Source organism: Podarcis liolepis (assembly GCF_965112155.1).
Source record: "Podarcis liolepis genome assembly, chromosome: 16".
Classification (NCBI taxonomy): Eukaryota; Metazoa; Chordata; class Lepidosauria; order Squamata; family Lacertidae; genus Podarcis; species Podarcis liolepis.
The window spans coordinates 33,954,181-33,968,910 of NC_139567.1; the positions used below are offsets into that span (position 1 = coordinate 33,954,181).

General features: G+C 47.6%; 1 protein-coding gene across 7 annotated transcripts in view; it reads left to right on the plus strand.

The window, feature by feature from the left end:
• GTF2IRD1 (GTF2I repeat domain containing 1) overlaps positions 1–14,730 on the plus strand; it is a 1,520,245-nt gene that overhangs the window by 60,407 nt on the left and 1,445,108 nt on the right. For all 7 annotated transcript variants that reach the window (XR_014520034.1, XM_083479619.1, XM_083479617.1 and 4 more), the window contains 4 exons: positions 9,872–10,018; positions 10,449–10,632; positions 12,569–12,879; positions 13,882–13,971. Coding sequence is in view for 6 of the 7 variants with exons in the window: in XM_083479619.1 (XP_083335745.1) it covers positions 9,872–10,018; positions 10,449–10,632; positions 12,569–12,879; positions 13,882–13,971 (732 nt within the window). In the remaining variant the exon portion in view is untranslated. The remainder of the gene's footprint in view (positions 1–9,871; positions 10,019–10,448; positions 10,633–12,568; positions 12,880–13,881; positions 13,972–14,730) is intronic.

Here is a 14,730-nt window from a genome sequence, read left to right on the forward strand (position 1 = left end):
AGCCTGGGAGTCATTTAGGACTCACAGCTGTCCATGGAGGTGCAGGTCAATTCTGTGTCCAGGGCAGCTGTCTACCAGCTCCATCTGGTACGTAGGCTGAGACCCTACCTGCCCGCAGATTGTCTCACCAGAGTGGTGCATGCTCTAGTTATCTCCAGCTTGGACTACTGCAATGCTCTTTACGTGGGGCTACCTTTGAAGGTGACTCGGAAACTGAAATTAATCCAGAATGTGGCAGCTAGACTGGTGAGTGGGAGTGGCTGCCGAGACCACATAACACCGGTCCTGAAAGACCTCCAATTGGCTCCCAGTACATTTCTGAGCACAATTCAAAGTGTTGGTGCTCACCTTTAAAGTCCTAAAGGCCCAGTACACCTGAAGGAGCATCTCCACCCCCATCGTTCAACCCAGACACTGAGGTCCAGCTCTGGTGGTTCCCTCCCTGCGAGAAGTGAGGTTACAGGGAACCAGGCAGAGGGCCTTCTCAGTGGTGGCACCCGCCCTGTGGAATGCCCTCCCACCAGATGTCAAGGCAATAAGCAACTATCCTACTCTTAAAAGACATCTGAAGGCAGCCCTGTTTAGGGAAGTTTTTAATGTTTAATGCTGTGTTGTGTTTTTAATATTTGGTTGGGAGCCACCCAGAGTGGCTGGGGAAACCCAGCCAGATGGGTGGGGTATAAATAATAACTTGTTGTTGTTGTTGTAGAAGAGGGGCAGGCAGATGTGAAGCTTTCAGGACACGTTTGTTCCTACTATGGCATATAAACGTACAAAGGGTCCCTGCTGGATCCGGCCAGTGGACCATCTAGTTCAGCACCCTGTTCTCACAGTGGCTGGCCAGACTCCCCCAAGAAGCCTGTTAGTAGAAACTGAGTGTATTTCAGCTGTCGTTCAGTGTTAGAACATCAGCTTTTCATGCAAGTTGCAATTCTCAGCATCTCCAGGTAGGGCTGGGAATATCCTGGAGAATGAAAGAGCTTTTATGCTAGCTCATCTTAAATGCATCCCCCCCCCCATGTCTGTATTGTTTGGAAGGTTTCAGAAAATCCCCTTCCAGAACAGATTCGGTTCCTGTAATAAGAAAACACCAGATACAACACGTCACATAATTATGGATTGCCCTCTTCTTGACACCCGTCGCACAGATCTCCTAGTTGACTCCCTTACAGTGAAAAATATCGATTTGCAAAGTGTCTGTAATCCAAAATTTGTTGAGGGTTGATACTGCCGAAACTACCAAGATTGTTTCGGGTACTTAGCTGAGATCTTTAAAGCTAAATCTAAAGTTGCCTGATTTATTCAATGGTGGTTATCTAGTCTTTTATATATGGTATGTGTTTGGATGACTTTGTATGATTTTATTGCTTTAACTTAGGCCAATAAAGGCTAGTTACAAGAATGAAGACAAGAAAGATGACGGCTTTGAGATTTTTGTGAATTTTACTTTAATTATACACACACACATACATACATACATACACACACACACATATATATACACCCACACCATCCATATATATATATATATATATATATGTTTTCGTAGATTTTCACGGGTATAGGAATGCAGGTTTTGGTGTCCTCGGGTGTCTTCCCGTGTAAAAGTTGGGGTGTCTAGGCGACGTTTCGACGAGGTCTCACTCGTCATCTTCAGGCTGGTGCTTTCGGCTTCTTGTTACTGGAACAGAGCGGGATCTCAGTGTTTGAGTTCCTATAAATACTGTAGAGGGGTGTGGTGTATTGCCTCAAAAGTTCTGGGCAGAGGGGAAGTTCCCAGGCTAGTGTTCTTTTCTTCTTTTGTTCCTTAATTACTTGAGGGATATCTTGAGTGATTTCTTGAGTGATATTCTGAGTACCACTTAGGTGGGTCATTAGGTGTGGATTAGTTGCTAAAGCCTTCGTGTCTTGACCTCTTGAATTTGTGAAGAGTTTTTCTGGGAAGATGGCTGTACTGCACTTAGTTGTGCTCTGGCTTGGCTTCGTGTATAGGGGCGAGCTGTGGTTTTGTGCCCTGTGCCAGCCAGATCTGTGTAGGGATTGCAGGGGGGTGCAGCATCCGGAGGTGCCACTATGGTTTGGTTACTGGATGGTGTCTGTAATTTATCTGTGGAGAGGGTCTGGGTTTGGGTCTGGTGTGGTTGATTGGTGGTGGCGTTCTGTGTGCCTCTGGATCTGGTGTCGGTTTTTGTGGGGAGGGCTAATTTCCAGATGTCTGGCAGGCGGGACGTGTCGTCACGCTTGTTCATGTTGTGAGGGTGTTTCTCTATCTCGATGGCTTCCATGATTATTCTCTTGTGGTGATGTTCCATGTTAAAGAGCAATTTGGAATCTGCAAAATTAATTTCGTGTCCTGTTTCTTTCATGTGTTGGAAAAGAGAGGAAGATTTTTCTTCTTTTTTGACGGCATTCTTGTGTTCTGCGATACGTGCATTTATTCGTCTGTTTGTTTGTCCAATGTACGTGGCTGGGCAGACTTTGCAGGGTATTTCATAGACCCCTTGGTTTTCCAACTGGATTTTATCTTTGGGGTTTCTGAGGATATTGGCTATTTTTTGGTTGGTGCAAAAGGCTGTTTTGATATTGTGTTTATGGAGAATTTTGCTAATTTTATCTGTAGTGCCCTTGATATAAGGAAGGAGGGCCATGCCATTGTTTTCTTCTGTGTCTTGGTTTTTGGGGGGTGTTTCTTTTTGGATTAGCTTCGTAACCCTGTTTTGCTGGTATCCATTGGCGATTAACACATTTGAGAGATTCTGTAACTCAGTTGTCAAGTGGTCTTTGTCAGCCAGGCGTTTGGTTCTGGAGATGAGGGTCTTGGCTACGGAGTTTATTTGTGCAGGGTGGTGGTGTGATTGAGCATGTAAGTAGCGGTTGGTGTGTGTTTTTTTCCGGTAGATAGTGTGTCCTAGGGAGCCATCAGGTTTTTTGTAGATTAGGACGTCAAGGAAGGGAAGCTGGTTGTTGGCTTCTATTTCCATAGTGAATTGTATTTTGGGGTGTAGGCTGTTGAGATGTGTGAGGAAGCTCATAAAGAAGCAAAACCTACATCCCGATGACCTACTTGTGAGCTTCGATGTTGTATCTCTCTTCACACAAGTGCCCATTAATGAAGCCTTGACAGCCATTCAAAACAAATACAATCCCCCCGAATACATCCTGGACCTGACCAACCACTGCCTAACCAACACGTACTTCATCCACAATGGACAAAGATACAAACAGATAGAAGGAGCACCTATGGGATCACCCCTCTCACCGGTCATCGCAAATCTGTACATGGAACACTTTGAAACCAATGCTTTAGACAAGTCAGAACACAAACCCAAACTTTGGCTCAGATATGTTGACGACACCTTTGTAATTTGGCCACACGGGAAAGAAAAACTAGATAGCTTCCTCACACATCTCAACAGCCTACACCCCAAAATACAATTCACTATGGAAATAGAAGCCAACAACCAGCTTCCCTTCCTTGACGTCCTAATCTACAAAAAACCTGATGGCTCCCTAGGACACACTATCTACCGGAAAAAAACACACACCAACCGCTACTTACATGCTCAATCACACCACCACCCTGCACAAATAAACTCCGTAGCCAAGACCCTCATCTCCAGAACCAAACGCCTGGCTGACAAAGACCACTTGACAACTGAGTTACAGAATCTCTCAAATGTGTTAATCGCCAATGGATACCAGCAAAACAGGGTTACGAAGCTAATCCAAAAAGAAACACCCCCCAAAAACCAAGACACAGAAGAAAACAATGGCATGGCCCTCCTTCCTTATATCAAGGGCACTACAGATAAAATTAGCAAAATTCTCCATAAACACAATATCAAAACAGCCTTTTGCACCAACCAAAAAATAGCCAATATCCTCAGAAACCCCAAAGATAAAATCCAGTTGGAAAACCAAGGGGTCTATGAAATACCCTGCAAAGTCTGCCCAGCCACGTACATTGGACAAACAAACAGACGAATAAATGCACGTATCGCAGAACACAAGAATGCCGTCAAAAAAGAAGAAAAATCTTCCTCTCTTTTCCAACACATGAAAGAAACAGGACACGAAATTAATTTTGCAGATTCCAAATTGCTCTTTAACATGGAACATCACCACAAGAGAATAATCATGGAAGCCATCGAGATAGAGAAACACCCTCACAACATGAACAAGCGTGACGACACGTCCCGCCTGCCAGACATCTGGAAATTAGCCCTCCCCACAAAAACCGACACCAGATCCAGAGGCACACAGAACGCCACCACCAATCAACCACACCAGACCCAAACCCAGACCCTCTCCACAGATAAATTACAGACACCATCCAGTAACCAAACCATAGTGGCACCTCCGGATGCTGCACCCCCCTGCAATCCCTACACAGATCTGGCTGGCACAGGGCACAAAACCACAGCTCGCCCCTATACACGAAGCCAAGCCAGAGCACAACTAAGTGCAGTACAGCCATCTTCCCAGAAAAACTCTTCACAAATTCAAGAGGTCAAGACACGAAGGCTTTAGCAACTAATCCACACCTAATGACCCACCTAAGTGGTACTCAGAATATCACTCAAGAAATCACTCAAGATATCCCTCAAGTAATTAAGGAACAAAAGAAGAAAAGAACACTAGCCTGGGAACTTCCCCTCTGCCCAGAACTTTTGAGGCAATACACCACACCCCTCTACAGTATTTATAGGAACTCAAACACTGAGATCCCGCTCTGTTCCAGTAACAAGAAGCCGAAAGCACCAGCCTGAAGATGACGAGTGAGACCTCGTCGAAACGTCGCCTAGACACCCCAACTTTTACACGGGAAGACACCCGAGGACACCAAAACCTGCATATATATATATATATATATATATGTTTTCGTAGATTTTCACGGGTACAGGAATGCAGGTTTTGGTGTCCTCGGGTGTCTTCCCGTGTAAAAGTTGGGGTGTCTAGGCGACGTTTCGACGAGGTCTCACTCGTCATCTTCAGGCTGGTGCTTTCGGCTTCTTGTTACTGGAACAGAGCGGGATCTCAGTGTTTGAGTTCCTATAAATACTGTAGAGGGGTGTGGTGTATTGCCTCAAAAGTTCTGGGCAGAGGGGAAGTTCCCAGGCTAGTGTTCTTTTCTTCTTTTGTTCCTTAATTACTTGAGGGATATCTTGAGTGATTACTTGAGTGATATTCTGAGTACCACTTAGGTGGGTCATTAGGTGTGGATTAGTTGCTAAAGCCTTCGTGTCTTGACCTCTTGAATTTGTGAAGAGTTTTTCTGGGAAGATGGCTGTACTGCACTTAGTTGTGCTTTGGCTTGGCTTCGTGTATAGGGGCGAGCTGTGGTTTTGTGCCCTGTGCCAGCCAGATCTGTGTAGGGATTGCAGGGGGGTGCAGCATCCGGAGGTGCCACTATGGTTTGGTTACTGGATGGTGTCTGTAATTTATCTGTGGAGAGGGTCTGGGTTTGGGTCTGGTGTGGTTGATTGGTGGTGGCGTTCTGTGTGCCTCTGGATCTGGTGTCGGTTTTTGTGGGGAGGGCTAATTTCCAGATGTCTGGCAGGCGGGACGTGTCGTCACGCTTGTTCATGTTGTGAGGGTGTTTCTCTATCTCGATGGCTTCCATGATTATTCTCTTGTGGTGATGTTCCATGTTAAAGAGCAATTTGGAATCTGCAAAATTAATTTCGTGTCCTGTTTCTTTCATGTGTTGGAAAAGAGAGGAAGATTTTTCTTCTTTTTTGACGGCATTCTTGTGTTCTGCGATACGTGCATTTATTCGTCTGTTTGTTTGTCCAATGTACGTGGCTGGGCAGACTTTGCAGGGTATTTCATAGACCCCTTGGTTTTCCAACTGGATTTTATCTTTGGGGTTTCTGAGGATATTGGCTATTTTTTGGTTGGTGCAAAAGGCTGTTTTGATATTGTGTTTATGGAGGATTTTGCTAATTTTATCTGTAGTGCCCTTGATATAAGGAAGGAGGGCCATGCCATTGTTTTCTTCTGTGTCTTGGTTTTTGGGGGGTGTTTCTTTTTGGATTAGCTTCGTAACCCTGTTTTGCTGGTATCCATTGGCGATTAACACATTTGAGAGATTCTGTAACTCAGTTGTCAAGTGGTCTTTGTCAGCCAGGCGTTTGGTTCTGGAGATGAGGGTCTTGGCTACGGAGTTTATTTGTGCAGGGTGGTGGTGTGATTGAGCATGTAAGTAGCGGTTGGTGTGTGTTTTTTTCCGGTAGATAGTGTGTCCTAGGGAGCCATCAGGTTTTTTGTAGATTAGGACGTCAAGGAAGGGAAGCTGGTTGTTGGCTTCTATTTCCATAGTGAATTGTATTTTGGGGTGTAGGCTGTTGAGATGTGTGAGGAAGCTATCTAGTTTTTCTTTCCCGTGTGGCCAAATTACAAAGGTGTCGTCAACATATCTGAGCCAAAGTTTGGGTTTGTGTTCTGACTTGTCTAAAGCATTGGTTTCAAAGTGTTCCATGTACAGATTTGCGATGACCGGTGAGAGGGGTGATCCCATAGGTGCTCCTTCTATCTGTTTGTATCTTTGTCCATTGTGGATGAAGTACGTGTTGGTTAGGCAGTGGTTGGTCAGGTCCAGGATGTATTCGGGGGGATTGTATTTGTTTTGAATGGCTGTCAAGCCTTGACAGCCATTCAAAACAAATACAATCCCCCCGAATACATCCTGGACCTGACCAACCACTGCCTAACCAACACGTACTTCATCCACAATGGACAAAGATACAAACAGATAGAAGGAGCACCTATGGGATCACCCCTCTCACCGGTCATCGCAAATCTGTACATGGAACACTTTGAAACCAATGCTTTAGACAAGTCAGAACACAAACCCAAACTTTGGCTCAGATATGTTGACGACACCTTTGTAATTTGGCCACACGGGAAAGAAAAACTAGATAGCTTCCTCACACATCTCAACAGCCTACACCCCAAAATACAATTCACTATGGAAATAGAAGCCAACAACCAGCTTCCCTTCCTTGACGTCCTAATCTACAAAAAACCTGATGGCTCCCTAGGACACACTATCTACCGGAAAAAAACACACACCAACCGCTACTTACATGCTCAATCACACCACCACCCTGCACAAATAAACTCCGTAGCCAAGACCCTCATCTCCAGAACCAAACGCCTGGCTGACAAAGACCACTTGACAACTGAGTTACAGAATCTCTCAAATGTGTTAATCGCCAATGGATACCAGCAAAACAGGGTTACGAAGCTAATCCAAAAAGAAACACCCCCCAAAAACCAAGACACAGAAGAAAACAATGGCATGGCCCTCCTTCCTTATATCAAGGGCACTACAGATAAAATTAGCAAAATCCTCCATAAACACAATATCAAAACAGCCTTTTGCACCAACCAAAAAATAGCCAATATCCTCAGAAACCCCAAAGATAAAATCCAGTTGGAAAACCAAGGGGTCTATGAAATACCCTGCAAAGTCTGCCCAGCCACGTACATTGGACAAACAAACAGACGAATAAATGCACGTATCGCAGAACACAAGAATGCCGTCAAAAAAGAAGAAAAATCTTCCTCTCTTTTCCAACACATGAAAGAAACAGGACACGAAATTAATTTTGCAGATTCCAAATTGCTCTTTAACATGGAACATCACCACAAGAGAATAATCATGGAAGCCATCGAGATAGAGAAACACCCTCACAACATGAACAAGCGTGACGACACGTCCCGCCTGCCAGACATCTGGAAATTAGCCCTCCCCACAAAAACCGACACCAGATCCAGAGGCACACAGAACGCCACCACCAATCAACCACACCAGACCCAAACCCAGACCCTCTCCACAGATAAATTACAGACACCATCCAGTAACCAAACCATAGTGGCACCTCCGGATGCTGCACCCCCCTGCAATCCCTACACAGATCTGGCTGGCACAGGGCACAAAACCACAGCTCGCCCCTATACACGAAGCCAAGCCAAAGCACAACTAAGTGCAGTACAGCCATCTTCCCAGAAAAACTCTTCACAAATTCAAGAGGTCAAGACACGAAGGCTTTAGCAACTAATCCACACCTAATGACCCACCTAAGTGGTACTCAGAATATCACTCAAGTAATCACTCAAGATATCCCTCAAGTAATTAAGGAACAAAAGAAGAAAAGAACACTAGCCTGGGAACTTCCCCTCTGCCCAGAACTTTTGAGGCAATACACCACACCCCTCTACAGTATTTATAGGAACTCAAACACTGAGATCCCGCTCTGTTCCAGTAACAAGAAGCCGAAAGCACCAGCCTGAAGATGACGAGTGAGACCTCGTCGAAACGTCGCCTAGACACCCCAACTTTTACACGGGAAGACACCCGAGGACACCAAAACCTGCATATATATATATATATATATATATATATATATGCGTTTCCAATCCCCCTTTGTGGGGCAATGCTATGATTTACCCCAGTGGGCCAGCCTCCGCTGTGTATGACTGAGCCACCACTCAGTTGTGATGGGATTACAGAATCCTGGCACTGTAAGAGTTAGAAGGGACCCCGAGGGTCATCTAGTCCAATCCCTTACAATGCAGTAATCTTTTGCCCAAAGTGAGGCTCGAACCCACAACCCTTAGATTAAGAGCCTCACACTTTACTGACTGAGCTCTGCATGGGTTTGATTTGCAGGATGCTCAGAGGGCAGGCAGGCAAGCAGGCAGGCAAGCTCTTCCGAGTTGGGCTTTTTCTGCGGGACAAAGTGGCTTAAAGCCTTGTAAACAAAAAACACATGTTTGCTTAGTTATAATCCCGAGGTTTCTGATGTGCTAGGAAAACCAGGCGGGGGCCTGCGTGCTCCATGCTGGCAGAGAGTTTATGCTTAATCCCCTCAGTGGGACTGCTCAAGAACAGTTCATTCTCCGGCAAATATTAGCCTTGCTAGGCTGTCAAGGTCAACGCTGGCTTGGATTATGTGCCGAGTCTGCACCAGCTGCGAATTTCGCCCGGAGTCTAATCCATTTCTGAGCTTTCAGCATTAGCAAAGACTGTGGCCTTTTGCTTCGCTCCTGGTATGTGTTTCACACGGCCAGAAGTGGAGCAAAGAGGCTGGAATTTGAGGGGCAGTTTGATTCTTAAAGCATGGGTTTAAGAAATAAAATTTAAGAAAATATTTCCTTTAAAAATCTCTGCCTGATCTTCCCTTTTGCTTTTTGGCCATATTCCCCTGCCCTTTCCTTAGGGAAGGGACTGGGTCAGGGGCTCGCTGGATGAGGAAGAGTGGCGGGCATAGCTGTCAATGTTTCCCTTTTCTTGTGAGGAATCCTATTCGGAATAAGGGACTTTCCCTTAAAAAAGGGGAAACGTTGACAGCTATGGTGGTGGGAGCCCCCCCGCCCATGAGCCCCCCAGGGATGAGACAGAAGACGACAATTTAGATGCCAGATCTTCCTGAACAATGGGCCAGACAAGCCAGAGGAGGAGCCCTCTCCCTTGACACAGCCTTTATGTGCTTGGGAGGGATTCAGAGGGAGAGGCTAGAGGGGAAAGTGTGGGGCTAGTGGTCAGTTTCAGCAACATCTCAGACCAACTGAAGGACTCTACTGTGTTGTCGTTTTCTGTTAATAAAAAGCTAATTGCATTCCATGCCTCCCGTGCTTCCCTGCCCTGTGGTTGACCTGGGCAACGCTTGACAGTTCCTTGATAGACTGTGGCTCAACAGTTCAATCCCTGATGTTCTCCAGGTTATGGAGCAGAGTGCTTGAGGGGCGGGGCTTCGGAAGAAGGAGCAGGGCCTTAGGCGGGGACCACATTTGGGCTGAGATGCGGCAGTGGGTCCTAGCACCCGCCTCCTGAACTTCCACCTCTCCCTCTTCCTGTTGGCAGGAGTCCAACAGAGGAAAGAGCAGGATCTGGATGGCCAGAAGAAGCCCAAGGACTTTGGCCGGACCATTCCCCGGATCTCCCCGGATCAGGGATCGGATGTTTACCTTCTCAGGAAGATGGTGGAAGAAGTCTTTGACGTGCTTTACAGTAAGGAAGAGCTTGGGGTCCAGTTCGGTTTGGGCTCAGTCGCTGCTGCCTTCTGCTGTAGGGTGTCTAGGTCATGTTGTCTATGGGTATCTTCTCTACTAGCGTGTCAGGGCGGGGGAGGAGGGGCTGGGTGAGGTGGGGCTTGGGAGGGTGAGCTGGCGGGTCATCAGGGGGGCCAAAGGCGAGGGCTGCGAGGCAGGATAGGTCAAGGCAAGCTGGTGGTCAGCTTACTCCAGAGGAGCTGAAAGGCGCTGTAATCCAACAATGCCAAAACTTTTCCATATTCCGCAATGCAATTCTCCAACCAAGCAGTGTTTGCATTTCTTGGTAACGGTGTGGCAAAGAGCTGGGGCCCAGGAGCACCTCGTGGCCCAGCTAAAATCTGAACTCTGTTTTGATCTGTGTTTGTGATTCTTCCTTTTTGCCCCAGGCGAGGCCTTAGGGAAGAGCAGTGTGGTGCAACTCCCCTACGAGAAGTTCTTGAAAGAGCCTGGCTCTCTGATGGTTGCTGGGCTGCCCGACGGGCTCACCTTCAGGAGGCCCGCCGAGTACGATGCGAAATCGCTCATGGCCATCTTGGAGCACAGCCACAGCATGTGCTTCAGGCTCAAAAGGTAAGGGAGGCCCCCCCACCCAGTGCTCAGCTAATACTTTCAGGCCTCAAGAGCCAGTCTGCAGACACTTTGCATAAGGATGAAATGGGCTGTCCTGCCATGGCTGCGGCTGGATACCACACTAAACTGTGGTTTGTTGCAACCTTGCATTTAAGCGCTAGCCTGGTAGGCATAAGTGAGCAGGAATTCCATGCAGGTGGTCAGTGTTAGAAACTCAGAAATATAAACTAATCACGAAAAGCCACCTTAAACCTAGGTTATGGCTGGCACCACGGAATGTCTAGATGCCTTTTTTTTTTGCAATGGCATTTATTATTATTTATTTCATTTCTATACTGCTTTATACTTTAAAGGGAATTAAATCTCAAAGTGGTTTACAACACATTAAAACATCCAATAAAACAATGCAGAATAAAACAAATGCAAGCTTCAATATTTCAGATCCTTCTCGATGTGACATTTTGCTTTCCCCCACATTTATTTACCTTTATAGAACAGAAGTACAGTCATACCTTGGTTCTTGAACTTATTCCGTTCGACTCCTGAAACAGTTCGAAAACCAAGGCACAGCTTCCGATTGGCTGCAGGAGCGTCCTGCAGCCAATTGGAAGCTGTGCTGGGCATTCGACTTCTGAAAACGATTCAAAAACTGAAACACTTCCGGGTTTCGATTGTTCAGGAGCAAATTTGTTTGGGGGCCAAGTCGTTTGAGATCCAAGGTACGACTGTACTCTAGGAAGCCAGTGTGGTGTAGTGGTTAGAGTGTCGGACTAGGACCTGGGAGGGGAATGAACCATGTACTCTTTGGAGAAAAAGGTGGGAGATAACTGCAGTAAATAAGCTCTTCTGCTTACCTGCTTGAAAAAGCTGGAGGGACTAGCTAGATGAAGATGTCCGCCACCAACTTGGCCACCAGAGATTTCTGTGTGGTCGCAATTGGACCTGCGCCAGTCACAAAACACACCTGGCGCCTGGCTGATTTCTAACGCTGCAGATGGTCAGTGGAGTTGAATGTGGGCGACTGAGAAGAGCAGGCTTCCAGAGGAGGGATGGAGTTTTCCGAGAAGGCTGCCGGAGTAGGAAAGCCCTCTCCTCCCCACATCTCACAGAAAGCATAGGACACGAGGAAACGAAATCCTGTTCAGAATTCAGGAAAGCAGTCTTAGGGAAGCAGCAGGACAGGGAGGCAACTGCCCTCTCCATTTCTTTCTCCCCAGCAAGGGGTCTTCAGCACTGCCTTTGACCCCGGAGGCTGATCCCAGTTCTACGACCCTCTTTGGGTCCCTTGCCATGTCATTTACATGGGAATACAGCACAAGATATTATGGGCTGTCCCGTGAATCCGCTGGATGAAATAGCGGGAGAACGTTGCCTCAGGGGAGTGAGAAAAATTCTCAGGGATGATTCACACCCTGGCCAGCACTTTCTTGATCTCCTGCCCTCAGGCAGAAGATATACAGTGGTACCTCGGGTTACATAAGCTTCAGGTTACATACGCTTCAGGTTACAGACTCCGCTAACCCAGAAATAGTACCTCGGGTTAAGAACTTTGCTTCAAGATGAGAACAAAAATCGTGCTCCGGCGGCGTGGCAGCAGCGGGAGGCCCCATTAGCTAAAGTGGTGCTTAACAGTTTCAGGTTAAGAATGGACCTCCGAAACGAATTAAGTCCTTAGCCCGAGGTACCACTGTAGAAGCATGATTAGTCGCACCAACAGGGTAAAGAACAGCTTCTATCCGTGGGCTGTTAGGCTGCTGAATGAAAAGATAACAACAGGGCAACTGACTTTTGGATTCGGTGGGTGTGCGTCCGTAAACGAGGGGAATTAAGACTAAGAGAGATGAGTGCTCGTGTAATCTCACTGTATACAAGTTGTACAAGTGACAATAAAGTATTTCAATTTCAATTTAGCTGCAGTTTCCTCTCCTTTTCTCAGACCTCCTGAGGACTCTGCCTGGGACCCCAACCCTCCTGTTGAGGCGAGCGGCCCCGTCCAAATGTCAAAGGGGAATCGAGAGCCAGGGCTGAACCACGTGCACGCTAAGCCGGCCAACCTAGAGGCTCTTCCTGCGGTCACTACGAACAGCTTCCTGTACGGGGTGTCACTCCCTGCACAGATCGCCATGGAGATAAAGCAGGAGGGTCCTTCCGGACGGCACGGGATGAGCACAGCCGGCGAGATGCTGAGGCCCCGGCTGTCAGGAGAAGCGAAGGTGCCCTCGCCACAGGAGTTCGGTGACTGCTGTGGTAATGGCCTTAATGTTTGCTGTCCAAGGCGTGGCTGGCTAAAAGCCTGCGGAGAGGCCCTGAAACGCCTTGGATCGGGAATTAAACTGGGTTGGGGACCAGGAATCCTGTCCTGGTGGCTTTTGTAGCATCGCAACTGCAGCTGTCCCCCCCACGATGCCTGCAAAAGGCACAGGAGCCACAGCTGAGTTGGCAGAGCATGGGACTCTTAATCGCATGAGGTGTGAGCCTCACGTTGGGCAAAAGGTTACATTGCACGGGGTTGGACTAGATAACGCTTGTGATCCCTTCCGACTCTACAGATCTATGATTCTAGGTTGAGCTCCATTCAGAGAACCCGGGAAAGCTCACTTTGGGGTTTGCAGCCAAGTATTGCAACATAGGAAGCTGCCATATGCTGAGCCAGGCCAGACCAACATTGTCTACACTGACTGGAAGCAACTCTCCAGGGTTTCAGACAGGGAGTCCCCTGCCTGGGGTTGCCGTCAGGGACTGAACCCAGGGCCTTCTGCCACTGAGCTGCGGCCCTTTCCAAACGGAAGCTGAAATGGGGAGGTGGTCTGGAATATGCTCCAGTTTCTCCTTCTAGCAGCAGGAAGGCAGATTCCCATGCTTTGGGGGGAGTCACACGACCCCTTGTGCAAATGCTGATATCTCCCCATATGACGGTGGTTGCTAATAGGCAAGGATCCCACGGCTCCGTTCAAATTGGATGTGAAATACTGCCTTCCAGGTCGAGCCACCCAATACTTGTTAAAGAAGGGCAGCTGCCAGAGGACCCTGCATGCTGGCACACAGGCCTGACTCTGAGCTGGAATAGCCTTAGCTGAAACTTGCATATCAGGTCAGGAGGGATGGAGTCCTGCCTTGTTTGTGCCCAACACCTTTCCATTTGTCCTTGCCATTTTGGATTTCCCTCCCGCCCCCAAACAAAATCTCATCTTTCTTATTCATTCATTCATCCATTCATTCATTTTTGCTTTCGTTCTTTCCTATGTCCAGGACAGAAATCTGCTCTCCCCGGCGGTCCGCTCATCCAGAACGTACACTCCTCCAAACGCATTCTGTTCTCCATAGTACACGACAAATCAGGTACGCTTGCTGGCGCTTGCGAAACGGAGAAGGGGTTTAGGAGTGTCGACGTGTGGGTTTTAAATCACGGGGGGCCCCCTTGCTTAGGAACCATAGAGCGACAAAGGTACGGCGTTTGGGCAAGCCCAGATTATTGGCAGAAGCTAAACCTATTCCAGAACACTCAGAATGGCAGATTTAAGGCCTGGGGCATTATTAAGTTTATTGTTCTTGGAATTTTGTTTCTTAGGAGGGGCTGCCACCTTTGCTCACGTTGCTTGCCAAGCTGGACCATTCTGCTCCCTGCCAAATCGCCCCCCCCTTGCCAACCCACTCCCCCTTTATACCTCACCCAACCCCACTGTCCCATCATGTTCCCATCATGAAGTGGGAGCACCACACTCGCAGCCTTGGCAGTGCTGCCGCTTGCCAGGCTTGAGACGGGGCAGAGCAGTGGCAAATGCAGACCCACACATGCTTGTAATGCCACTGGCACCCTAGTTATTTCCCTCATTGCGCCCTGCCCCAGTCCTGCTGAGCGGCAGCACTACCACAACCGGAAGGGCAGCGCAACAGCGCCACAGTTCATGCACCGCAGCCAGATACGCAAATGATAAGGTGTCCATGTCATGTTTCGCACCTGCATCTCTGCGTCAGTGTTGATGTGAAGAGGACTAAACAGCAACGGCTGATGGCGCTAGCTTTTTTATTTTTAACCAAGCATAACAAACTCTCCCATACATCGTTTGTTTCTTCCGCTCTTCTAAGTCTGGTCATGAA